General features: G+C 43.6%; 1 protein-coding gene across 8 annotated transcripts in view; it reads left to right on the top strand.

Annotated features, from left to right (window-relative positions):
- LOC111835489 (agrin-like) overlaps window positions 1-27,305 on the top strand; it is a 146,647-nt gene extending 119,342 nt beyond the window's left edge. For 4 of the 8 annotated variants that reach the window (XM_072702438.1, XM_072702437.1, XM_023795859.2 and 1 more), the window contains 20 exons: window positions 1,010-1,138; window positions 2,955-3,082; window positions 3,394-3,508; window positions 6,230-6,349; window positions 6,695-7,006; window positions 7,300-7,492; window positions 7,955-8,170; window positions 8,616-8,845; window positions 9,113-9,247; window positions 10,682-10,778; window positions 10,970-11,134; window positions 11,422-11,533; window positions 15,930-16,046; window positions 16,508-16,691; window positions 17,065-17,152; window positions 18,020-18,043; window positions 19,416-19,448; window positions 20,997-21,221; window positions 21,396-21,499; window positions 24,632-27,305. In XM_072702438.1, coding sequence (XP_072558539.1) covers window positions 1,010-1,138; window positions 2,955-3,082; window positions 3,394-3,508; window positions 6,230-6,349; window positions 6,695-7,006; window positions 7,300-7,492; window positions 7,955-8,170; window positions 8,616-8,845; window positions 9,113-9,247; window positions 10,682-10,778; window positions 10,970-11,134; window positions 11,422-11,533; window positions 15,930-16,046; window positions 16,508-16,691; window positions 17,065-17,152; window positions 18,020-18,043; window positions 19,416-19,448; window positions 20,997-21,221; window positions 21,396-21,499; window positions 24,632-24,789 — 2,885 coding nt within the window. In that variant the 3' untranslated portion in view covers window positions 24,790-27,305. The remainder of the gene's footprint in view (window positions 1-1,009; window positions 1,139-2,954; window positions 3,083-3,393; window positions 3,509-6,229; window positions 6,350-6,694; window positions 7,007-7,299; window positions 7,493-7,954; window positions 8,171-8,615; window positions 8,846-9,112; window positions 9,248-10,681; window positions 10,779-10,969; window positions 11,135-11,421; window positions 11,534-15,929; window positions 16,047-16,507; window positions 16,692-17,064; window positions 17,153-18,019; window positions 18,044-19,415; window positions 19,449-20,996; window positions 21,222-21,395; window positions 21,500-24,631) is intronic. The other 4 variants (XM_072702436.1, XM_072702439.1, XM_072702440.1 and 1 more) reach the window with 4 other exon arrangements.
- Window positions 27,306-27,644: the final 339 nt, after the last annotated feature.

Here is a 27,644-nt window from a genome sequence, read left to right as displayed (position 1 = left end):
GGTAAAGGGTGGAAGCGAGCTTCTGATGCCAGAGATGACCGTCAGCTTATCCAACAGTCTCTCATGAATCGGAGGATTACATCAAGTGACCTTCAAACGGAATGGGAAACAGTGCAGGTGTGAAGTGCACTGCTAGGACAGTTTGTATCAGGCTCCTAGAAGCAGGACTGAAGACCCATAAAGCAAGGAAGAAGCCCTTCATTAGCGAGAAACAGAGAAGAACCAGGCTGCAGTTTAGAGAGAGAGAGAGAGATATTTACAGATGCATACCCATAAATTGAGAAATGAGTGAAACAAAAAGTTGTGCTGTGGTCTCAGTTTTTCCGTGGCTGTATATGTTTAGCTGAAATGGAGTCTCTAAACCGCCCTCACTGAATGTGTGCCCTCTGATGGAATGACGTCATGTCCAGGGTATCCCCTTCAATGTGCCCTCTGATGGAATGAAGTCATGTCCAGGGTATCCCCTTCAATGTGCCCTCTGATGGAATGAAGTCATGTCCAGGGTATCCCCTTCATTGTGCCCTCTGATGGAATGACGTCATGTCCAGGGTATCCCCTTCAATGTGCCCTCTGATGGAATGACGTCATGTCCAGGGTATCCCCTTCAATGTGCCCTCTGATGGAATGACGTCATGTCCAGGGTATCCCCTTCAATGTGCCCTCAACCACATACCAGATTAACATTATGAGAAATATTGACGTGGATGTGTAACTACTGATGATATAAAAGTTAGTATATGCACAATGTAATGCATTTAATGTCTGTCTCTGTTACACGTTTTTCTTTTCTGGCTGACATCTATAGCCATAGCAAACAGCCTTAGTTGTGTTGCTCCAAGGCAGGTTCAGTGTAGCTGTTTAATAGGCCATTAGCTCCCAAAGCTCCAAGATACATTAACAAAATATTGCTGATTTCCACTTCAAAAGTCAAGTTAGCTTTCTTCAGAATGTTCTTTATAAATATAAGCCTAGGCGTAAAGGGACACTGTTAACTTGGCCTGTCCCCTAGCAGAGTCCACAGCTGTCCCCACCCTGCTCCCAGCCGCAGAAGCCCACTCATCTTGTGACAGTGCTCCTTTCGGCTGCTGCTCCGATGGCCTCACTGCAGCCAGCAGCCCAGAAGGACCCAACTGTCCCCGTGAGTGACATTCCATCATCACGCTCCTCGCGGTTCTGCCAAAGACTACACCCTGTTGTTCTGTCCATGGACTCACCCTTGTGAAAACTACACTGTGATTGTTGGATGAGCTTTGCAGTGCAATGTCGCCTGCAGTCTCTCCTAACTTCTGATTTATCCTTCAGGGTCAGGGCCACTCATCAATCCCAGTGCAAATCAGGAAATGGAATGGAATTGGAAAAAAACCTACAGGAAGCATAGATGGAATTGAATTTTAATTTCAGGATGTTGAATTCAGTGAAATTCTTTTTAACTACATTTTTTGTGGGTTTCCTTTATGAAGTATTGAAATATTTTTACATTCCTGAATGTAATAAAATGTTCAAGGTACCTTTCAGGTTGAAGAATATTTATAAATTTAATAACAAGGAGAGCTTGATTGAATACAGTATAACTGCAGAATTGAGACACATGTAGAAATGCATGCCTTGTCTAGATTTCAATATACTATTTGTAGTAGCAAAGGATTTGAACAGAAGTATTTTTAGAAGTGTAATTTCCTGGAATGTAGTGGAATTCAATTCTTTTTCTTGCTTCTCCATTTCATTTCCAATTATGTTTCCCTAGACCAGGGAGCAATTCCAGTTTCAGTTCCAACCCCTGGCAGTGAATTGGAATTTAGCTTGTATTCCACTTTATGAATGGCCTCGGCCCTGATATTCACTGCCCCCTATTGCTGTAGACCTATTACAGTATATGTACACTGTAACTCAGAGGTGTTCTTGGTGTGCCTTATTATGGGGGGGGGGGAGGTCTGCATTATTCCGTACTCTGTAGTGGGCAGTTTATTTCGATTTCATTCCACTCAGTCAGAAAGTCACTGTGTTGCATTATAGCATACAGAGAGCACATGACCAATCCTTGGCTCTAATGGTTGCCAGCCACATTCCTTTGGCTGCTTTTTCCACTGTTTATCTTTTGCTCAGATCTTATCATTTATAACTTTTTTTCTTTTGGTCCATAATAGCCCCTGTATTTTATTTTTTTAAAGCGGTTTCATATTTTATGTACGGCTAGAGCTTGTAGGGGATAAAGAAGGACCTTTTTTTTCTTACTAAGATGTCCTGGAAAGTTGGGTGGGAGGTGGTGATGATGGAGGTGGGTAGGGAGGTAGAGTGTTCTGTCATGAAAATCACAAGCTGCTGTTCCAGCCCCAATCTGTCCAGGGCGGTTGCCTTGAATGGTCTGGGCAATTTGACAAGTCGATACTCAGCACCCTGCTCTGCTGAGTGCTCACCTCTCCTGCTTTTATTTATCTACCCTCTTCTTTTATCATGCAACAATGTAGAATAAGGGCAATGTTTCTGCTAGAGCAGTGGTGATGTGGCAAATTGTGTACGATAGGCCTGAAATGCTAATGGCCACACAGTGGGTAAGTAGGTTAATGTTATATCCTGCTGAGTCTGTCTGATGTTTATTACACCAGTGAACTGCTGCCCCCTCTTCTTAACATTATGACAGTTTGCCCACTTTATTTCTGTGCTCTGTAACTAATTTCTTTCTTCTTTGTTCTCTGTCCCTTCATCAACTTTTTCTGGGGAAGCAGGAGTCGTTTCTTGGTAAAATGGATCCCATCACTGCACCCCACTGCACCATCACAATCCACCCAGCCGTTCCCTCCCACTGAACATGGCTGAGGAGGTCACACTAATCTCACTGCCGCCCCATCTTTCTAACCTCCCCCGAGTAGGACGCACCTGTATGTGAGCCTTGTGAAACATCTGCGCAGATAATGACACTCCACTCTATCATCCTTTGCCCCCATCTTGCCTTACAGCCACAATGAAGTTCAGCGCCTACATTAACCTGGAGCAGGTAGATGGCCAGGAGGTGTTCTTCACCCCAGAAATGGAGGATCCCAAATCTGAATTATTTGGAGAAACTGCCAGGAGCATTGAAAATGCTGTATGTATTCAAGCAATAGTCTTTCGTGTGCCCAGTATTGAAGGTAGACATAACTGTTTCTGTAGACTGTACAAGTCCAAAAAACTGTAAAGATTATGCCATTATTAAGCAATGGGGGTATGAAGGTTTGCAGTGATATTCAAATATTCCCAGATAGGTTTATTAGAGGAATATGAAAGCTCAGCCTGGTCACAGCCAGCTTGTTCTACTGCTCCATCCATCTACAACTATAGTACAGAGTGGCACGACATTCTGCTGATAATGTTTCTATTAACTGAATATAAATTGCTCCTTTTCTATTTTCCCCACAGCTGAATGAATTGTTTCACAAGTCAGATGTCAAAACAGACTTTAAAAGTGTCCAGGTTCAAAATATAGCTCCCAGTGGCTCCATCATGGCTTTGGTGGAGGCTCATTTTGACTCAGGTAAGATTAAGATTAAGAGTAACTTTATCAATCCCAGGGGGATATTCTGGTGCATTACAGCAGCAAGAACATAGTGCACAGATAAACATAAACTATATGGACAAAAGTAATGGGGCACACCTCTGCAATTAATTGAATTCAGGGATTTCATTCAGACTCATTGCCGCAGGTGTATAGGAATAACTACCTTGCCTTACAGTCAGGTTTACTGACATTTGTGAAAGAATGGGTCATTCTGAAGAGCTCAGTGAATTCAAGCGTGGTGCTGTCATTGGATGTCACCTTTACAATAAGCCAGTCTGTGAAGTTTCTTCCTTGCTAGATATTCCACGGTGAAGTGTAAGAGGTATTATTCCAAGGTGGAAGCTTTTAGGAACAACAGAAACTCAGTCACAAAATGACAGACCATGTAGAGCAATGACAAGCATTGACTAGAGGTCATCTCAAAAACCCCCACCCACACCGGCCCTCCATGGAACAGGTTCCCCACCCCCTGATGTAGAGTAACACAGTTGGGTGACCGAGTGCTGAGACACAGAGTGTGTAAAAGTCAGCAACACTCTGTCGACTCAATAACTGCAGAGTTTCAAATGCCCTCTAGCATTAACCCCAGCTTCATGGATTGGGCTTCCATGGCCGAGCTGCAGCAAGCAAGCCTCAAATCATCAAGTGCAGTGCCAAGCGTTAGATGCAGTGGCGTAAAGCACGCTGCCACTGGACTCTGGAGCAGTGAAAAGATGTTTTGTGTAGCGACCAATCAAACTTCTCTCTCTGGCAGTCTGATGGACATGTCTGAGTTTAGTAGGTGCAAGGAGAATGTGATCTACCTGACTGCACTGTGACAACTATCAAGTTTGCTAGAGGAGGGATAATGGTGTAGGTTTGTTTTTCAGAGCTTGGGCTAGGTGCCTTAATTCCAGTGAAAGGAACTCTTAATGCTTCAGCATACCAAGACATTTTGGACAATTCTATGCCTCTGACTTTGTGGTAACAGTTTGGGGAAGGCCCTTTTCTGTTCCAGCGTGACCCTGCTGCAGTGCTCAAATCAAGGTGTGGAAGAACTTAACCAGCCACACAGAGCCCAGACCTCAGCCCTTTTGAACTAGAACAGAAATTACGAGCCAAGCCTTCCTGTCCAACGGTGCCTGACCTCTGGATGAATGGACAAAAATTCCCACAGACACTCCAAAATCTTGTGGAAAACCTTCTTAGTAGAGTGGGGGGGCAACTCTATATTGATGTGACGTCTATGGATTTAGAATGATATGCCATAAAAGTTCCTGTAGATGTAATGGCCGGATGTCCCAATACTTTTGTCCATATAGTGTACTCACTTCAGCACCCCGTAGAAATATCATCACCAGGCACTGTTTGATAATGCATGTATTAAATATGTACTTAAGACTTACGGAAGGATATAGATAACTTTAGACTAGCTATTATTCTGTTTCCAATGATCTTTCTACTTTCTTAATGGTATGAGCTTTGCAAATGCAGTATGTATTATTTAGTCAATGCTTGTCATTTAACAAATATGATTTTGTGGAAAATATACGTCCATCAATTAGTCAAGTCAGTTTATTTCTATAGCACGTTCTAAAACAACCGATGGCTGACCAAAGTGCTTTACACAGACTCCATAACATACAACAGAAATGACTGATCACTTATTCAGTACAGGGTCACAGTGTGCAGGTGGAATATAAAAATATACATTAATTTTAATTCATTGTGCCTATTATGGAAATGAGTGGAGAAAGCGCCAGTGTTAAAGGAATGTCTGTGAACCTGGCCTCTGAACATGGAGACCCTACTTTAGAGCTTGACCCAATTTACAAAGGTTTGCTTAAAAGGTTCTACTGAGCCTCCCTCTGTCTCAGCTGCAGGGGGCTTCTTAAGTGATTGGTAATTAGATTATCCATGGGGATGCTGTGAGCTCACTATGAGGACTTCTCCATACCCCTCTGCCAGGTTCTGTTTCCGTGGCAACACTCGGAGACATTAGAGGCAGACCTTTTCAGATTGCAGTGGGTCCAGGGCAAGTATTCTAAGAGGACTATAGCCATTTTCACACATGAACTCCGGACATTCTCTGGACAATCAGGTTGGGACATTATTTGAAGTTTCCCTTTCACACATGTGGCATACAGTCGGAGATTATCCATGTCAGATGCATTCACACCTACTAGAAATAAGATGGGTTTTTTTGACGAGGGGTGGCTCTTGGGTAGAGCATGCAGGAGGAAGGGCATGACACAAAAAATGAATGCTGCGGAAATCGCGGTGTTTTGTTTACAGCATTACTGACAGAAGTTCCCGAATCTCGTTATCTCTCCAGTTACCCATGTTCGTTGCGGTCTTTTTTTGTGTGAATGACCCTTCTTCTTCGTCCTCAAATGTTTGCATTCTTCGGTTTTCGTGCCAGGCACGTGATAGAAGTGTCATTCACACACCCACTCATTCGTGGTGAATTCTTCAGAGTTCTTCCTGCTCCATTTACACTTGGGGGTAAAGTCCATTTATTGTCCAGTATGACTGATTCGGACATTTGCATTCGCACATACAGCCCTCCTAAGTAGCTAATATCTAGCAAAGCTCAGGATGGCGGTGTATGTTGAAAGGGGCTTAAGTGGGAGAAAGCAACCCCTCAAGGCCATGCCTGCTTTGGGGTCTAGGGTTGCACAAGGGTGCTTTAGCTAACTCTACCTCTCCTTTGCTTAGACACTAGTTACACTATGACAGATGTGGCAGAAGCCTTGGTTAAGCAAATAAAGGCATCCAAGGAGACAGGCATTGTGGTGAAGAAGCCAGTGGAATCCCACACCCGCTTCTACAGTCACGGTAAGCTGCCATCTCTCCCTAGGCTGTCAAAATTATGTACAGATTTAGAAAGATGTGTTTCCCCTAACTTACTGCAATCAAATCTCTCTTCATTCCATAATCTTCCATTTTGCAGTGATTGTTTTGATGTGTTTTAATTAAGCTGCGTTGCTTTATTTTGTTGTTCAGGTAATGGTTATACAAGAGGCCTTGTGACCAGAAAATTCTAGAACCAAATCATATTCTGTAGCTTTGAGCAGGGTACTGTACTTTAGTAATCTATCTTCGAGGAACGTTTTATAAAGTGTGATGTGTATAATGTGAAGATTATGGTGTTAACCAGGCCTGTGTTGTCACCTTTCTTAGGACTCTCTACACTCACAGTAATCACCACCACTGTGGCCACACCCATAATGAGTATGGCTGCAGCCGCGGCCACTCACCACCCTGCCCTGACCAGCCGGGGCATCACCACGGCAGCTCCAATGACCACGGCTCCTTTCCCAACCTCTACTACCATGACGCCAGCCTTCAGGCCCAATCCAGCGAACCTATCTGGGGAGCCCGTCAGGCCATGTGATCTGCACTCCTGCCTCTATGGCGGGACCTGTGAGGACAACGGCAGTGACTTCAAATGCATCTGTCCAGCAGGGAGAGGAGGAAAAATCTGTGAGAAAGGTGAGCTGCCTGTTACCCAGTCTGAGACAAGTTCAGCATCGTCATAATAGGAAACAGAAGAAACTAATAACCATAGTTACGTTTCACCAAGTCTCAGTTATTTCCCTCACGCAATCTAACTCCTGTCACAACAGTGCCACGTGGCAATGCCCGTGCATTTTCCAAAAAAGATAATTTTTTTCCTATAAATACTACAACAGTAGTTTCCAGATCTGAACACATTTGAATGTGTGCACACATGTCTCGCCAGGGTCAGGCCTAAGCTCTTTGTCTTTCTGTTGTTTCCTGCCCAGCTATCAAGTATTTCATCCCCAGCTTTGGAGGCAAGTCCTTCTTGGCCTTTCCCACGATGAAGGCCTACCACACAGTCCGGATCGCCATGGAGTTCCGCGCTTCTGAGATGACAGGCCTGCTGCTCTTTAATGGCCAACGTGGCAAAAAAGACTTCCTGTCACTAGCACTGGTGTCCGGACGAGTGCAGCTCAGGTGCTTTTCAGAAGGGCCAGTTTGATCCGAATTGGCATATTACGTCGGATCAGATGTGGAAAGCAGATTGTAATCTGTATTTATATGAATACACTTTAATCTGCATATTATATATCAGGGTTATTCAAATCCCGGTCCTCGAGGTCCGAGCACTGCTGGTTTTCCAGCCTTCCTTTACCTGTCAGTCAGGTGTGAAGCCTCTGACCAATCAGAATCAGTAATTATTAAACTAACTACCTGGGAGAACTGAAAACAAGGCCTGGATTTGGAATCGAGGTCCAGATTTGAAGAACCCTGTATTATATAGTGAAAAATTCACTCAAAGGCACTTTAAGTAAAGTACTATCGGTGCTGGCTAGTGGTGAACTTCATGGCTGCCAGCCGTAACTATGGAGTTGCTCTTTCTGAAGCAGTGTTCCCCCTGCATCTCTCTGGGGGGCGGTCTGTCTGCTCCGTGTGCAGGTTTAACACCGGCTCGGGTACCGGCACCGTGCTCAGCCAAGTGCGCGTGACGCCGGGCCGCTGGCACCAGCTGGTGGTGATACGCACTCGACGGCAAGCGGTACTGAGTGTGGACGGTGAGCAAAGCGTGGAGGGAAGCAGTCCGGCCGGCACCGAGGGCCTCAACCTGGACACAGACCTTTTCATCGGGGGGGTTTCTGAGAAGCTGCTGCAGGAGTAAGGCTCTCTACACACCAGTCATCTTAATTATCCCCTCCAGTAACATCTCTACATTGTGTTTTTATGTCCCTGTAATTATACTGAAACTATCAAAAATGTAGCTGTTTTGACTGCAAAAAAATTTGGATTGCTCTAAACCTTTTTATATATGAAGCAGCGCATATCCTGTGGTAAATATTCTGAATTTTCTAAATGAGTGATGATGGAGATGAAGATACTTCAGTAACTCTTTACTTGAGGGGGCACAAGGAACTTGGTAACTCAGTTGCTGCTGAAGTACAAATCATGAAAAATGCAGTAACTGAAGCGGGATCAGGATGTAACTCACACTTAGTTTCTGAGTAATTAATATATTAAGTAAGAGTGTAGGACTACATTTGTACGGCATTTGTGACCCCTTAAGTGAAGTGTTACTGATACTTCAAGTACAATCTCCCCACAGTGTGAAGGAGAAAACATCTGTGTCCTCTGGTCTGGTGGGCTGCGTCCGCACACTCGACATCAACAACATGGTGTACGACCTGCAAGATGATGGCCAGCAGGTGCTTCACAGCTCTGCGGTGACCCAGTGCGGGGAGACCCCCTGCCTGCCCAACCCCTGCCGCAACAGCGCCACCTGCCAGGTCCGAGAGGCGGACACCTTCCATTGCCGGTGCCCGGGCGGCTTCTCAGGTGGGCGTCGACCGTGTCCCCAACACTTACACCTACAATCCAGAAGGGCTGGTTTGATTCAGTCCAATTCGATTCAATTTTGATTCGATATCGATACGAAAAGAATGCGATATGACATACTACTGTACATTGCAGTTTTCCATATTTGGAGAGATGTTTAAAAGGCTCGAAATGGAGCACAAATTTATAAATGTAGAGTCACTGGAAGCAAATTGTGAAAATCACTGAAGAAAATGTGTTTATTTATTTATTGTTTGTTTATTTCAGGTCCAACGTGTGCTGAGACCCTCAACCCGTGTGACCCAAACAAGTGTCACCCCTCCTCACAGTGCCAGGTGCTGCCTGAGGGCAAATATAAGTGTCAGTGTCCAGTGGGACGTGAGGGGACCCACTGTGAGAGAGGTACGGTACCACTGTGACAGTTTCCTGGTACCTCATGGTCATCAGAGTGACGGTGGCGCTGTCAACCATGTGCAACAATTTACTTATGCAATCCACCTGAAATGAACAAGAAATTAAGAAAACGTGTCATAGTATTGTTTACCCAGGATAGAGTCACAGAAATAACATGGATGATTTCTGTCCTGTATAGGATGTTGTCAAGGGCTGTGTTGTTAAGTTCCATTTCCCTGCTTTATATAGCCATTCAAAATGGGGGGATCAAACATATTATCTCTCCCCTTGAAAGTAAGAGCTTAAATTGCAGATTTGGCTACTCTACTGCTTATTCCATTCTGGATATTACTTCTGGCAAAAGAGACCTGCCCACAAGCAATGTGTTTTAATTAGGCTGTGTCTGATTTTTTTAATCCTTCTCCACCTATTGCTTCCTCCATCTTCCTTTTGTGCCCCACCGTGTGGGGGAATGCTAAGCATGTGTGCAAGAAATCCTAAAGAGAGAGGCGAAATTAGAAAAAAGAGCTCTCAGATGTCAGCTAAAGTATTTACAGCTACATCAGCCTAAATAACTTTTTAATGAGGAATGTTAGTGATTAACATTTTAAAAAGCTGGCCTTTGAATATGATTAAAGAGTAATATGTGACATAACTTATATTGGAGGTCTCCAAGGCAACCGACACACTGAGTGTTATAATAATATCATGGCTGCTGTAGTGTCAGTTGTGCTCTGTGCAGTTATCGGGTCAAAGTGCACAGTCTCTCAGAACAGGAACAGAGTCAGAATCTGTGGTAGCCCACTGCACTAAGGTTCTCTAAGGCTGCACAGTGCACAGTCTCTCAGAACAGGAACAGAGTCAGAATCTGTGGTAGCCCACTGCACTAAGGTTCTCTAAGGCTGCACAGTGCACAGTCTCTCAGAACAGGAACAGAGTCAGAATCTGTGGTAGCCCACTGCACTAAGGTTCTCTAAGGCTGCACAGTGCACAGTCTCTCAGAACAGGAACAGAGTCAGAATCTGTGGTAGCCCACTGCACTAAGGTTCTCTAAGGCTGCACACTGAGGTGTCAGAGTAGGCCTGGCAGATTGAATACAGATCAGGGAAATGACTCTTTACAGTTCACTGCAATAGGAGAGGCTCAACATAAGTTATGTCTTCAGCTTTGTCTACAGTCAGGTTTTGCATTCAACAGCTGCTTTTTTTTTTACTCAACTGCAAACTAGCTTTTAATATTTTGTCTGCCAATTTCTGCCATAATTAACATGTCCTAATTCAATGTCACTGGCAGTCAGAAAACAGGGCAGCTGTGCTGATGGGCTCTGGCATGAATGTAGTGTCACAGCTCTATCGAAAGTTCCGGGGTTGCTAAATTTAGCTGGGTGGGGGATAAATAATCTATCCATACTAGGCTGACTGATGAGGTCATTGTCTTTGGCAGAACTCATCAGTAACAAGAGTGTTCACTACATCCCCTTCTTCAGTGGAAACTCCTACTTGGAGCTGAAGGGCTTGCACACCTTTGGAAGTGACCTGCAGTAAGTGAGACAGCTGTGTAACCTAAACAGAATCTGGGCCACTGGGCTGACTGACCCACAAAAGATCTGAGCCTCTGGGTGGATATTGTACCTCAATGAGGAATTATATCGATTAAGTTATTCCACACCCAAGGGATGTAAAGAAAATTTTTCACTGCAGTTCCAAATTAATTTCTGGGTGTTTTCCTTAGGAACAAAGTCAGTATGACAGTTGTTTTCCTGGCTAATGACTCCAATGGCATGATATTCTACAATGGACAGAAGACTGACGGCAAGGGAGACTTCATCTCCCTTTCGCTCAATGATGGCACCCTGGAGTTTAGATATGACCTGGGCAAGGGTCCTGCTGTCATCAGGTGAGCTTCTCAGCTCTCATTAGGTATGCATCCTACTTATTTAGGAGGACTCAACAGTCACTTGATAAGCTTAACATCATTCGCAGTAGCCTCATCAAATGGGGGTTCCTTCTAGTTGTGATCTAGGCCCATTGATCATCAAGAGCTATGTGCTGTGGTCACCATGTAATGGATTCAAGGGTTCTATTTGTCAAATGCAAGATACACAGTCAGACTATATCCAGCATATACCTAGCATACTGTAGTGTGTACTGTATGAAATATCTGTTCATAATATTTATGTGCAGGAGCAAGAATAAGGTCCAGATGAATGTTTGGAACACGGTAAACCTGGAACGTGCCAACCGCAAGGGTGAAATCAGCATCAACGGAAAAGACACAGTCAGGGGGGAGTCTCCGGTAATTACACAGTAGATTCTTTGTTAGGGGTGAAGATTTTGGCCAGATGTATTATTAACTCACACGTCATAGGTGCATAAATTCTAGCACAAGTTTTTTTTTTTATAACGGGAGGGATTAGCAAATTTTCTTCTCCTACATATGTTTGATGCTGCTCTCAGAGGCAGTAAATCAAGTTAAATTAAGTGGAGGGACCTTTGAAGCCAGGAGGGATTCAGGTTTGGTCTTTCACAGCCTGATTCATGCCAGTGTCTTTATAAGAGAAGCAGTACTGGGTTTCAGTGTGATTCAGAAGCATTGTTTCATTGGGGTATGGGGTTGGTCAGAATATTACTATGGGTATACTCAACCCTCACATTGAGTTTTAGGAACAGAGAGACTTATTTAAAACATTGTTTTGCACATGGCCCTTGGGTCCGAGTGTGTTTTCATCTTTATTCCTTGCACCAATTCCTTCCCAATTAATTGCAGGCATGATTTTTCTCTCATTTTGTTTTGCTGTATTTTTAAAATTCCTCTACAAATTCTTTCCTTTGCGTGCTGTCCGGATTTCAGAAGTCACGTAAGGTAAAGACCTAAGTTCTGATCAGTCATCCAGCACTTCATGTCCCTCTACAACTGAGTAACTTCCCACTCCTCATTTCAAGCCCATCTTTATGTCCAAAGTAGATCATAAGGAAGTAACCAAGCATGGGATAGATTCTTAGCTGGCAATCATAAGAAAAGGCATGAAGGTTAAATGGGGTCTCTGTGAGCTTACCTAATTGTACTTGTTCAGTTGGTTTACTGAACATCCATGCCTGAATGTGTTTTTCAGTTCTCTGTGTTCATCTTAGCTCCTACTCCGCTAGCTAAAGTAGTAGAAGAAAACTCTGTTTGGCTTTCACCTGAGTTGAACTGAGTTGAAATGTTTCAAGTATATCGTGATGCAAAAATAAGATATTTTACAATGTTTGGGTTGTGTAACATATACGTGCAAGTTTCCTCAACAAAAACAGGAGGTTCACTAACTATATAGAATGGCTAAGACACCTGAACTAATTTGGTGCCATACATGGTGGTTCCAGCATCTCAGAAACAGCCATCTTTTCTGTGCATTATGGTGTCGAGAGTTCACAGAGAATAGTGTGTTGAACAAAACATGCACCCAGTCGAAGGTGTTTATGTAGCCAAAGACAAAGAGAAGGGTTAAGTGATTCAGAGAAAGTGTGCAAATGCAAAGCCATACAGAGTTTTCTTGTGCATCCCCACATGCTCACTCCACCTCACCTCACCAGTTTCCCATGACCTCATACGCCGTCATGCTCCCTGGCGAGATGCTCCTCCACTCTGCAGCTGCATAAGAGCGGGACATGGAGCTGGCTCAGTGATCTCAGCCTGTGCAACAGAGAGTTGGGTCAGGCAAACCAAGCAGCCCCTGGAACAGAATCCCCCTCATCTGGCTGGCCTCCTCCAGACCACAACCCCCCTCATCTGGCTGGCCTCCTCCAGACCACAACCCCCCTTATCTGGCTGGCCTCCTCCAGACCACAACCCCCCTCATCTGGCTGGCCTCCTCCAGACCACAACTCCGCTCATCTGTCTGACCTCCTCCAGACCACAACCCCGCTCATCTGTCTGGCCTCCTCCAGACCACAACCCCCCTCATCTGGCTGGCCTCCTCCAGACCACAACCCCCCTCATCTGTCTGGCCTCCTCCAGACCACAACCCCCCTCATCTGGCTGGCCTCCTCCAGACCACAACCCCGCTCATCTGGCTGGCCTCCTCCAGACCACAACCCCCCTCATCTGGCTGGCCTCCTCCAGACCACAACCCCGCTCATCTGTCTGACCTCCTCCAGACCACAACCCCGCTCATCTGTCTGGCCTCCTCCAGACCACAACTCCGCTCATCTGTCTGACCTCCTCCAGACCACAACCCCTCTCATCTGTCTGGCCTCCTCCAGACCACAACCCCCCTCATCTGGCTGGCCTCCTCCAGAGCACAACCCCCCTCATCTGTCTGGCCTCCTCCAGACCACAACCCCCCTCATCTGGCTGGCCTCCTCCAGACCACAACCCCGCTCATCTGGCTGGCCTCCTCCAGACCACAACCCCCCTCATCTGGCTGGCCTCCTCCAGACCACAACCCCCCTCATCTGTCTGGCCTCCTCCAGACCACAACCCCTCTCATCTGGCTGGCCTCCTCCAGACCACAACCCCGCTCATCTGGCTGGCCTCCTCCAGACCACAACCCCCCTCATCTGGCTGGCCTCCTCCAGACCACAACCCCCCTCATCTGTCTGGCCTCCTCCAGACCACAACTCCGCTCATCTGTCTGACCTCCTCCAGACCACAACCCCGCTCATCTGTCTGGCCTCCTCCAGACCACAACCCCCCTCATCTGGCTGGCCTCCTCCAGACCACAACCCCCCTCATCTGTCTGGCCTCCTCCAGACCACAACCCCCCTCATCTGGCTGGCCTCCTCCAGACCACAACCCCGCTCATCTGGCTGGCCTCCTCCAGACCACAACCCCCCTCATCTGGCTGGCCTCCTCCAGACCACAACCCTGCTCATCTGTCTGACCTCCTCCAGACCACAACCCCGCTCATCTGGCTGGCCTCCTCCAGACCACAACTCCGCTCATCTGTCTGACCTCCTTCAGACCACAACCCCGCTCATCTGTCTGGCCTCCTCCAGACCACAACCCCCCTCATCTGGCTGGCCTCCTTCAGACCACAACCCCGCTCATCTGTCTGACCTCCTCCAGACCACAACCCCGCTCATCTGTCTGGCCTCCTCCAGACCACAACCCCGCTCATCTGTCTGGCCTCCTCCAGACCACAACCCCACTCATCTGTCTGGGCACATCTATGGTGGACAGAGCACTTACAAAACCCACTGTACTTCTCTTCTGAAGGATCATGGGGAGAATATTTGATGACATCGGTTACCACTGTGTCAAGCTGATGTGTTGTTTTCCAACAAATTAGTTCAGCTCTTCCTCTGAGCAATTATTTCCCTAAAGAAGACAGATTTAAGGTTTAATGATGCGGCTTCCACCGAAGTCCAGCTGAAGCCTAACTGGATGTATATTTCGTTGGAACAGAAATTTCATCACCATCTATAGTGTAAATGCAGCAGTGGTGTTTATTGCCACTCGAACCATGCATTTGTGTGAGGGCCCCATTGTCCACAAACGGTCACTACAAATGTGAACCAGCTTTTTCCACTAACCAGCTAGCTGCCTATAATCTCCAGACTCTGTTTGCTAGTAATTGTAGTTGTTGAAACATCTGAGTGACGTTTTAAGTGGAGCCCCAGGAATGACAAACCCATTCCTGTGTGAACGATATAACAATTTACATAACTCACCTACATTTCAGCTGTCTGAGCAATAATAACCATCTGTTACCATCTTTCAGTGAGAGCCATTCAGATCACATAGCCTTTTATTACCTCTTGTTGGTTGCTTTGTTTTATGCATAGAAGTGGGGTATTTTTCTGAATAGACAAAAGAAATCAAATTATTTGGAATCTTATCAGTACCAGTCAAAAATTTGAATTGTTGAAAAAGTTTTTCGTTTTTACTCATATTTTTTCAACAAATACTTGAGTGATGAATATAAAACACTGTATAAAATAAAAGGTGAAATAGCAAAGTAGTGTTCAAGAAAACTTGTTCCACAGTCTTCAAATTAGCTAGCATTTGTCCTGATAACAGTTTCAAACATAAATTATTCATTTAACAAGACTGAGCAAGAAACTATATAACTATATATGAAGATATTATGTGACATATTTTGCTTTAACTGTTATGTCCAGTTCATACTATATAGATTTTCTGTGGGTTTGATCACAATTTTAGGTGTATTTTGGATAAGTGTCTTGCTGAAAAATGAAGCATTCATGAACCATAAACTGTAATCCTTCATGCCCGTGAAAGCCTGCTATGGTAGCAATGCAGGTTGAGATTGCCTTAGATTTGGCAAAGATCACCAGGAAGGAGCCCCAGATCCCCACTGTGTTTGACATGCACTCATCTACACTGCATCCAGCACATACATGGCAGGTGGACTCAAATGTTTCAGATTTTAACTCCTAAAGAAAAGACAAGTGAATACAGTTAAAGCATAGGTAATCTTTCAGATAGGTCTACTCAAACTTTTGATTGGTACTCTATGTAGGATGGTTAAAGGAGGTTATATAATGATAATAATAATAATAATAATAATAATAAAATGATTGATCGTGGATTCACTAGGATAAGCAACTTACATGGTTCTTGTTGAAACAGCATGATAATTTATATGTGTGTGTACCAGTAGAATGTTTTCCCTGTTACCAAGAAATGGCGAGAGAACAGAAATAAAGTTTGTGGTAAGTAAAAGTCACTGTATTCCACTGTGTTTTAGGATCAGCACACAATTCTGAACCTAAAGGACTCACTGTTCGTGGGAGGAGCCCCAGATTTCAGAAAGCTGGCGAGAGCAGCTGCTCTCAGAGACGGCTTTAACGGGGCCGTGCAGTCGGTGAGTGCAGAAACTGGGCATAAGGCCTGCGTTACTTTGCATATATAATACAAAATATAATACAATATAATAACATTTTTATCACATTTGTTTTTTACATAACATTTCTGTATATTCACCTAAAACATTCTAAGAACTTAATTGTTTACAGTACTGTCTTAGTCAAATTCTTGTGTTGATGGTCTTCTGCACTACACCAGTTTTGGCATTTTTGGTGGTGCTTCAGAACCGTGTGTAGGACAAAGAAAAAAGTGTATTTTTTATATTTTGTGTGTGTGTGTATATATATATGTATGTTTGTATGTATGTATAATACAAAATCATTTAAAAGCACCCTACTAAATGTTCAGATTAAATTCTGCTTGTGTGTGGGTGTGTCTATATATTATCCACAGTGTAGAAAATCGAAGCTTAACTTTATTGGTTAGTTAATCCACTGTTCTTTCTGTCTTCATCCTTAGATCACACTGATGGGCACCCCCATCCTGACCCAAGCCAACATTGTGCGTTCCAGAGATATCTCCGCCTACCCATATCACCCATGCTCCAGGGGAATTTGCCAGAATGGTGGCCTTTGCCGTCCCCAAGGAGCTGGACATGAATGTGTGTGCCAGCATGGCTTTAGTGGGGTGCAGTGTCAGAATGGTGAGTCAGTGCCACAATGACATCATAAGCTGTGGAAGCTGCTGTCATTAGCTGACCCCCCCCCCCCCCCCACGCGCGTTTTACCGTTTATACAGCTGGATACAGAGGAAGTTCAGATGAAGTTCTTAGCTCTAGGATTTTACTTTACCTCTTAGGACAGGGTTCTTCAACTCTGGACCTCGATTCCAAATCCAGGCCGTGTTTTCAGTTCCCCCAGGTAGTTGTTTAATAATTACTGATTCTGATTGGTCAGAGGCTTCACACCTGACTGACAGGTTAGGGAAGGCTGGAAAACCAGCAGTGCTCGGACCTCGAGGACCGTGAGTTGAATAACCCTGTCTTAGGACATAAACATTATTTTACCTCCACACAGCCATTCACGAAAAATCTGCTGGGGAGGCAGAATCTATTGCCTTTGACGGGAGGACATACATTGAATACCACAATGCAGTTACTAAGAGGTAAGCTGGGGGGTGAGGATACTGGCTCTGTCACTTTGTCTAATTACACAAGAGGACTGTGTTCATACATCATGTAACTGTGTGACAAGGGCCATTATTTAAATCTTATTCTAGTTTTCAGGTTATTCTCAGTTTCTCCGTTCCTAATCTTGTCTGGATTGTTAGTGACCCCACCTTCCAGTGCCCCATTTCAGGTTTGGCTACACTTTTCTAATCAGCGAGGCCGTCATTCCAGTTACAGTTTCACTCCTCTCTACTCTCACACGCAGATACATTCAGTTAGTCCACATTTTAACACCCCAACTAAGCTTAATGGCCATCTCCCTCTTCTTAATTGCCCTTCCTGAAATCCAGTAGAAGCCTCGGCGTGAACCAGTATTTCCTTGAGAGTTCAGGAAAAGGTCCAGATTACAAGGGCTTGGATAATTAGTGTCAGCCCTTGTTAGTTGGCAATATATGACCGCAGTATAGGAAGAGAGCACTAGAGTGACACAGAATTCAAGGGATCCATTAACAGGTTACTCGATGTTGTGAACTTGGTGTAGTGTAGGGAAATGAGACTAACACATTTTTAGTATCGTGTATTTTTAATTTGCTGACTGCTAGATTTTTTTTTTATGAAACACATTTCTTTTTAGTGTAAAATTGCAGTTACAGTGATGCTTGTATATAATAAGTAAACAAATAGACTGGTTGATGAGTTTAGGGTTCTATTTTTTCCTTAATGTGTTTGCTTGTTGTTTTATGTCAAGCTTCCCGATAGAAAAGCTTTGTTTGTCTCATGTCTCTGTCCTGTCTGTTGTTTGACTGCCTATCTGCCAGTTTCTGTCTTATATGAATGTTCCTGTTGTTTCTTTTCTACTCAAGCCAGTTGACCAATGAGATCCCAGAGTAAGTAATCTGGAAGAGTCCAAGTGCTATAAAAAGTCTTAACTCCACATTCCTCAAAAGTAATATTTTCATGTTGTACATCAGCCAGCTCAGGCTAGGGATTTTGAAGTCAGATATATGCACATCGTTTGTTTATGTACATCCAGGAATTGAATTGATATGTGCATGGATGCATGCAATACAAGCATCGTGGCCAGTTTCATAGTAATGTGTGTAAAAATCAGGATTGTTGTTGCTGCATGTATTCCTATAAGAGGGAGCTGTTTTTGGAAAGTTAGATGCTTGACCATGCATCATGCCCTGAAAGTTAATGTGTTAATACACACCATCACCCTAAAGGCAAGTGTCTGTAATCTTATTCACTATTTTGGTAACTCCTCAAAACAACCATCTATAATGAGATTTATGAGAATGGTTGTTTTTCATATTAGGAAGGTGCAGAAAAGCCTAACTGCCTGTTTTGAGATACCTATAAATACATATTAACCCTGTAAACACTGAATGTCTTAACCTGTTGTGAATCTAGAAGAAAATATTTGCTTGCGCATAATCTTGGTAAGTAACTGTAAAACCCCACAAAATATAGATACTGGAGCCCTGGTTACACTGGGTATAGCTGATCAGATCTCCCAAGTGGCACTGAGCCGAAGGCAGGACAAAAAACAACAGCTCATTAAGTCTGTGTTATGTTAAAATAGAAGACAATTATCAAATGGAATTTTCCAGACATTCAGAAGATGAGTGTTGCCTTGAGATCAGGCTAGGGACTACTGGAGTTGGCGAAGGACTGCCCAAGGTTTAAACTGATGTAACTATCGTATGTACAAAAATTCACTTTTGCCGGATGAAGCCCAGCCTCCATGAGCTTAGTTTGAACATAGTTGTGAAAGTTAATAGAGGCTCACTGCAATTTGTAAGGTCACTATGGAAATCATCTCTGGGACTCAAGAGTTCAAGAGCTCTTTCCTAACTATATATCTGATGTCCACTCAAGTGTCTGTTTGTCCTGTTTTTGGCTAAATCATCTCCCAAAAACTGACTGTAGTGTAGTACACTCATATGCCTTGCACTGTCATTGGAATTCATCCACCCATGCAGTACTGTTGCCTATATATTCATATCTGTATTACACAACCTGAATATGTCTTGCATAGATATCACGGTTCTTTCAAACTCTTCTACTCTTACTACCCTTGTCCCATTTGAGGATTTAATGAGCTGAGAGTCTATTAAATTCAGTCAAGCTAAGGTTGCTGGGGCCCTTTCCTTTCTCTCACTCTTCTTTACCCCCCTATTGTGGCGGGAAGGTTTTTCTTCCTCCTGCTACTTCTCACTCACTGCATGACCTTCACTTTCTCCCCTGCTCCTTAAGTCCCAAGTCACTGGAGAGTCCGTCAGACCAGAGGTGAGTTTTGAGCAGTGTTATATCCCAGTGGCATGCTGCCCCTCCCCTCCCCCTCCCTGCTATGTGGGCTAATCCTGGATGGAAATTATCGTTAAACCTTCTGTGATGGCCTGTAGCCTGCACCATGACATAAACACTGCATATAGTTGAAAGTGACACTTTGGTTACAGTTGCAGCACAAAATCCACCCACTGGATTATGTGCTCTGATGCATCATTGAACCCTAATAAAATAAATGCCATATACACGTCACTAACTCCTTTAACTTAGTAAGACCAGGCCGTGGTCTTGATGTTCCTAAGGTTTAATATAAACTTTCTTTCAAATTGTTAGTTGCTTTAGTGTTTTGACTTTCACGCTTTCACACGCGTGACACTACACATATTGTAGTTTTGAGATCTTGAACATTTTTATAACGGCCTAGATAACAATTAATGACCTAGATTAAGATATGTGTGGAGACTGGTGTAAGAAAGGGCAGTGCAGCGCAGGGCAAATGAACGCTTTTTACAGTGTAGCACGAGGACAACAAAAGTCTGTCCACTGAAGGCTATGGCAGAATTTTGGTGTAGAAATTAGCAGTCTTTTTCAATAGCGTTACAGTAGGGCATTAGTTCTAATAAGAAACAGAGAAGCCGGTTCAAGCCTTGCTTTTAATTGTCGGCACACTTTGGTTGTAATGTTTCTAGAAACACAGCTTACTCCACGTCTTCCGTTTTATCCGTCCAGTTTTCCGTCCAGGTACTGCAGTTAGTGGACAAGGGAAAAGCAGCAGCGTATATTTTGTTAGAGCCGCGTTAAAGCTTGATTAACCCTGGCATATGCTGGTGGAAACCTCTCCAGAAGATAGCTAGTGCGTGTCCAGCAGGCCTTAAGTAGAGCCTCATGTGAGCACGATAGACAGTACTTATCAGGTTTGCCAGTATCTGATATCTCTCTGGTCTAGTGAGAATAGATACTGTATGGAGAGCTGGCAGCTGTTTTCTGTGTAGCTCTTTACCTCCTGTACTGTATATTCACGTGTGTGATCACTAACTGTTTCTCTTTTTGTTCTACCTCCATGTAATGTCGGTCGAATGTCCTGCATTATGCTGATTTGTTGTGCTTATGTACCTTGTTGTTTGTCTGCCAAGTACCGTTAACTCCACATTAATGTTGTTTTCTTTTCAACGTTGATGCCAATGTCCATGATGACTGGCCACATGCACTAGCTGTATTACACAAAACTAAGGTGCAATGATGAAATCAAACTTGGTGCAGGTCACATATCCACAACCCTCTGTAAGGCCTCATTCTCCTGGGAGGTATTGAAGGACAAGTTTTGAGTCTCATCTATCAAGGGCCTTAATTCCCTTCCCAATTGGATTGCTACCCCTTGATATTGTAAAAGATTCTTTACAGATGTTGCGGGGCTGTGGAATCAGTGAGATTTTAGACGGCATGTGAAATTAGGAGGAAGCTTGTAGAATTGCTTGGAGACAGTCGGAGGAGGATTAAAGTTGAAATGCACCGTAGAGGCTAACTTTGTTCTGATCCTGCCCATAACAGTGAGAAGGCCTTGCTGGTGAACAAGTTTGAGATGAGTATCAGGACAGAAGCCTCGCATGGTCTGATCCTCTGGAGCGGCAAAGGGGTGGAGCGTTCCGATTACATTGCTCTGGCCGTGGTGGATGGCCGTGTGCAGATGACCTATGACCTGGGCTCTAAGCCCGTGGTGCTGCAGTCATCGGTACGCGTAAACACCAATCGCTGGGTCCGCATCAAAGCCAGCAGGTATGGGAGGAATATAAAGAAATTCATATGACTATATATTCTGTTCTATGTTGGTGCACAAAAAACCACTTCTAACTACTGTAAAATACATTTAGCTGTAATCAGCGTTAGTGCTCCTGAGACGTCCTCGGAGTGTCATTTCTCCTTCTCACCTGTACTTTGCCTCATTTTCAGAGCACTGAAGGACGGCTCCCTTCAGGTGGGTAATGAGGCTCCTGTTACTGGGTCGTCCCCCTTGGGAGCCACACAGCTGGACACAGATGGAGCGCTCTGGTTGGGTACGTCACATTTCCATTTTGTTTTCGCACACATGCACCTAAATGTTTGTTGGGACTCCTCTTTGAATTCATTTTAGATTTCTGGGCTGTTTTTTCACAAGTTTTGTATTTGGCTACGGTCCGTGTCACTACTGGTAGTATGAGGCGATACCTGGACCCTACAGAGGCTGCACAGGCAGTCCAACTCCTCCAGGATCACATCAATATGTGCCATTGTCAGAAAGTCTGTCGTGTCTCCCAGCACAGTCTCACGGGCATGGAGGAAATTCCAGGAGACAGGCAGTTACTCTAGGAGAGCTGGACAGGGCTGTAGAAGGTCCTTAACCCATCAGCAGGATCAGTATCTGCTCCTTTGTGCAAAGAGGAACAGGATGAGCACTGCCAGAGCCCTACAAAATGACCTCCAGCAGGCCACTGGTGTGCATGTCTCTGACAAAACAATCAGAAACTGACTTCATGAGGGTGGTCTGAGGGCCTGACAACCCTGTGCTTACTGCCCGGCACCGTGGAGCTCGATTGGCATTTGCCATAGAATACCAGAATTGGCAGGTCCGTCACTGGTGTCCTGTGCTTTTCACAGATGGTAGCAGGTTCACCCCGAGCACATGTGAGAGATGTGAAAGGGTCTGGTGAAGCTGTGGAGAACATTATGCTGCCTGTATCATTGTGCAGTATGAGCAGTTTGCTGGTGGGTCAGTGATGGTCTGGGGAGGCGTATCTTTGGAGGGACGCACAGACCTCTACAGGCTAGACAACGACACCTTGACAGCCATTGGGTATCGGGATGAAATTCTTGAACCTATTGTCAGACCCTACGCTGGTGCAGTGGGTCCTGTGTTCCTCCTGCTGCACAGCAGTGGAGTTCCTGGAGGATGAAGGAATTGTTACCATTGACTGGCCCCCACGCTCGCCTGACCTAAATCCAATAGAACATCTTTGGGACGTTATGTTTCAGTCCATCCGACGCCACCAGGTTGCACCTCAGACTGTCCAGGAGCTCAGTGATGCCCTGGTCCAGATCTGGGAGGAGATCCCCCAGCACACCATCCATCATCTCATTAGGAGCAGCCCTGACATTATCAGGCATGCCTATAAGCACCTGGGGGCCATACTGTACCAACTACTGAGTACGATTTTGAGTTGCTGCAATGAAATTTCAGCAAAATGGACCAGCCTGCGGCATCATTTTTTCACTTTGATTTTCAGGGTGTCTTTGAATTCAGTCCTCTGTAGGTTGATCACCCTCACTTCCATCAAACGATGCGGCATCCTTTCATTCCTAACACATTACCCAGTCCATATCAGTACCGATATCCAGCATGATTTTTTTTGTTCCCATTGAGATTTCATTATTTAGATATACTGCTTTCCTCACCACAGGTGTCCACTAGCAGGTCTTAGGGTTCCCATTGTGACAGGTACCAACTGCCATCTATCCGCGGCTCTTTGCGTTTTCTGCAATGACTGAGGTCTTGAACATGGTCTTTTTAAACGCAATGTCCCCAGAGATGAATCCATATCGCACAGAAGCCTCAAGCAGCCAATCCCAGCTAACCCTGATCCCTGATTGCATGTGTCACTCTGGGCCATCTGGCCTCCCATTCGCTGCCTCTCTCTTCATTTGAGTGTCTAAAACACAGGTAACACAGCTGATCAAAGACATTTGCTCCAAAATGTTCTAGTACCATGTACACTTACGAAAATTTTTGTGTTCAAAAACGGGTTGCTTAGAAGTCCACCCTGTTTAGATCAAGGAGGCCAGACTTCTCATGCTCTCATCTGCATCATATCCCAATAGCAGCACAAAGTCTATAAGCTGTTTCAGGCAACACACCCATATTCCCTAACAGGGCTGCATACTGTAAACAATGGTTTGGTTTGTGTGGCGTCTCCCCGCAGGAGGTTAAAGCTTCAGATGACATAGACTCTCTCAGGAACTCCTTAAGTGATGTAATCCTCCCCACCAGACGAAGCGTACAATCATCAGAGGGATAATTTTTCAAAAATATGAAATGAAGTTAATTTAAAAAGCAGAATGTGGCTTTCAGCATGTCATTGCGGACACATTTGAGCAGTCTTACTCAAACTTACCGTATTTCCAGTACTGTAACACAGACACTCTCACAGTTTTGCATACAGAGAGACTCATATTCATAATTTATTCCTCTGTGGAGTCCTTACTCAGTTTCCATTCATTGATGCTTTTACTCGCATGTCATTTCAAAAGAGGTTAGTTGGTAATTTTAAAACACTGACTGCCCTATTTTTAAACAAAAGAATTGCTCAAAAGTACTGAAAAAAACTGTACTTCTTAACTCATTGAAGTAGGGGACAGTTCTTTTGAGCTTCCCGAACACAGTGAGGTCTGCTTTCTTTCCTGGTGATTTCGGGGGTGGGGGGGGGGGGTATTCTCTGTCTTTTGAATATAAGCAGACAAATGTAGTTCTGGTGAAGTGATGCCGACTGAATGAAAGAATGGCTGATCCTCCATTTTTGAGCAAGTGTAGGTTTGCTTCAGCTGTGAGACAGACACAGGTACATGGTTAGCCTGCAGCTAGAATAAATTATCCTAACGGAGGCCTTAGATCTAGAGCTCTTTCATATCCCATCAGTTATTTACGTACTCTGTTCTATCCAGTGTGCGATAGGCCCTGTTCATATACCCATCTCCCAGGCATGCAGTCTGATTTTGGGGCACAGAACCAAAAAGAGAGTGGGAGAGATTATTCATTCATGCTATGTGTTGACTTAATAGAAAAATCTATATACAAATGGACTGAGTGGGATTGAGTTGAAATATCAAAGGAGATGTAAGGAGATTTCACGGTGAATGTGTCAGAGTGCCGTCTCAGGGGCTGACCTGCTTGATCAGCCCTTTAATCATGAAGCCAATAGATTGGTTCATCTCTGCAAGCCAGCAACCTACTTAGTCTCCTCCTTTACATGTCCGTCTTCCTGCCCAGCTACACTCCAGCTGCTTGCCTTCCTTACCCACCTTGACCTCCTTGTACACAAGCCTGTATTAAATAAACGCCATCCGGTTTTCTAAAGAAATTTTGTATGCCTACAATTGCTTGATCCTACTTCAGTATTCTTGTAATTCAAATGCCATCCATTCTCTGTCACCCCCAGGTGGCTTGGAGGAGTTGCCCGTTGCACGCCGACTGCCCAAAGCCTACAGCACAGGGTTTGTAGGCTGCATAAAGGATGTGAGTGTGGATGGAGTGGAGCTGCACCTAGTGGAGGATGCCTTGAACAGTCCCAGAATCCTACACTGCTCTGCCCAATAGCCTCCTTCCAACTCATCACTACCCTTCATGCACACCATGTCTACTGCTGTAATTATTTTATATTTTTATATGCTTTTCATTACTTTTTATAATGGAAAACGCAAGGTTCTTAATTTTGTTCTTTTTGTATATTTTTATTAGTTTTTTTGTTCCTTCGTGTATAACTGATTTTCCAAATACAGGTGCACATTGTGTCAACAAACATGTAATTTATTTTCCCATTTAACATTGGAACGCCACATAGTGCACGTTACTTGAACATTAGAAAATGACAGGGTGCTGCTATCATCTCCACAGTCACCCACGGGCTCTCCTCTGCCTTTCTGCCTTTCCACTTAGAACATGGACTGCAGCAGACAGAGGGGGGGATCAGCCGCTCTGTCAGGTGCATTGTGGGTTAGCATGCTATGTGTCCAGAATAGAACACAAAATAAGAACATGTCAAACTTACCAAAAGATACCACACCTGTTTATTATGAAAATAGGTGTAGGAAGAGTTTTGAGAAAGCGACTTCAGTATTGCATCTTAGCAATTGAGAAGAACTGTAAAATTGACACTGCCTTTCCAAACTGATTGGTGTGAGGAGCAGTGACAGACATTCCAGACTGATGGGCCATTGACAGTATGCAAAGGTGTGGTGACTCCAAAGTCACTTCAAAGTTGTAACACTTTAGTGATCAAACCTCATGCAAGGTTTTTCTGTTTTGTATGTAATTTTTGTTGAGCTCCTTTACCATTTAAAAATTTTAGACATTCCTGAAGAATCACACTATTAAGTAATTCAAAGCCTAACTGAATTTTTACCAAGATAAAATAACACACAGATGCATAAATACATTAAACTGTGAATTTGTCCGTTCGCTATTGTTCGCTAGCTTCCTCTCGGCTGTTAATCATATTTAATGACAAACAAGAACTTTGCGTTTGGCAAATCCCTGGTTTCATTTTTATTTCTCTCACTCCGATCACTTTTGGCAACATTCTTGAAAGAGGTATGTCTGTTCTGATGGACATACTCTGGTTTGAAGTCTTCTTTTAAGGCTGTGATATTTTAAGTACTATGTTGATTTTGCATAACAGAAGCTGCTACTGAATGGAGGAACAAATTTCAGTTTTTATTATCCATTTCATCTCGTTTTTCCACTTTTTTAAGTTCGACTTTGCCATTATAAAAACAGCTGTTACCGTGTTACCTGGATGAACTGTCATGCGGTTTCTGGAGAAGGGAGTCATGAGGATACAGACTTATAGAAGCTCAGGGGAGACTGGCAGGGGGCAAAATGGGAAAACACTGAAAGACTGAAGTTTCCAGGACTATTTTCATACTTAAAAAAGGAATACTGTATTCAAATTTTGTCTGCTCTAGCTTTTAATTTAAAATGTGTTTGTGATTTAAATAAACCCTAGGCCTTTAAACATCCCTGGTATTCAAAAAACAAAGTAAAATAAACTAATCAGAATATCACAGATGGACAAATAAATGCATGGACTGGAGCTGCAGGGGTGATTTTATAGCCCAAACCTAGTGGGGTGTAATTATATGCCTGCCTTGCTATTCACATGTGCTATTTCGTTGATTTTCACAAAAATTATCTATATACATATATATATTCTAACAGTAAAATATATAAATGTTTGCTTATGAATTTGAGAAGGCCTTAATGTTTTACCCGTTTTATCACCAAATATAATTTGCATTTTAATTTTCGTTTAATGAAGATGGAAGTGATATGTTACAGGCCTGATTAGAAACTCGAACTGCAGGTAACTTAGTACCATACACTGGAATTTGAGCAGACTACACTGTTCTGTTTTTTTGTGCCAAGGGAGGGATGCAGATGGGGAGGGGGGAGGGGGGGGACAAAGAACATATTTATAAATTTATATTTTAAGTATAATATCTAATTTGCTAATGATAGCCAAGGATAGCTTTGTGTCTCAGTTATGTAAATCAGACTAATAGGACACAGCACTGCAATGTACACAAGTGTCCCTAAATATGGAGACAAATCGATAAAATTGTTACTTACACATCATTTAAAAAATTGTCACTATTGCCTGTGAATACAGTAAGAGTTGCAAGTAGAGTGTTTGAATGAAAGCAATTCAGGATTGCCTTAAAACTTAAAACTTAAAACTACACACAGGTACGCAACTGTATCCAAATTGTTCTGTGCTCTTACTTTAGCTAACATAATGGGCTATTTAATGATGCTAATAAATATATTGATAATAAAGTCCATGGAGGTCTGTGTTCATACACACAAATTTGAGAACCACAGAAATACATAATGTGTGTAATGGACATTCCGGCCTCGGAAAAAAAGGATTTATGTATATTCAATGACGTATTTATGTGCAAATGCAAAATTTCAACGTTGCCCTTGTGAACTACTGTTTGAATGAAATACACCTGAAGGATAGTGCACAGAACTTGTATGGCATGTTACCATTACTAACTTTATTACTTGCGTCTTGTGTTCCTACAACAACTAAATAAAGTGCTTAAAACATTTTCATTGTTTTGTTGTGTACTAAAGAAACAACAGTCCTGTAATATATGTAGTTATGTTATTATACTTTTTGTTTCACTTACAAAGTGATCTCAGGGTAATGTGGACATGGCTGCATGCCAGTATTCAAGTTTAGCAGTAACCCTGTACTAAATGTCATCTTAACAATCATGTCGCCATGGAGCGATATGTAGTATAGAGTATAATATCATACAATACAAATACTGTATTTATATATGGCTTAATGCATTATAAAAGAATATTCCCCCATTATGCTTCTGGAGGGCCAGTCTGCATCACAGGTTGCAGATTTCCAAACACTAAATGCGACAATTGGATGG

Source organism: Paramormyrops kingsleyae, chromosome 18 (assembly GCF_048594095.1).
Source record: "Paramormyrops kingsleyae isolate MSU_618 chromosome 18, PKINGS_0.4, whole genome shotgun sequence".
In the NCBI taxonomy this organism is placed as follows: domain Eukaryota; kingdom Metazoa; phylum Chordata; class Actinopteri; order Osteoglossiformes; family Mormyridae; genus Paramormyrops; species Paramormyrops kingsleyae.
The sequence above is the reverse complement of the archived record's forward strand: the minus strand, read 5'-3'. Positions and strand labels throughout refer to the sequence as shown.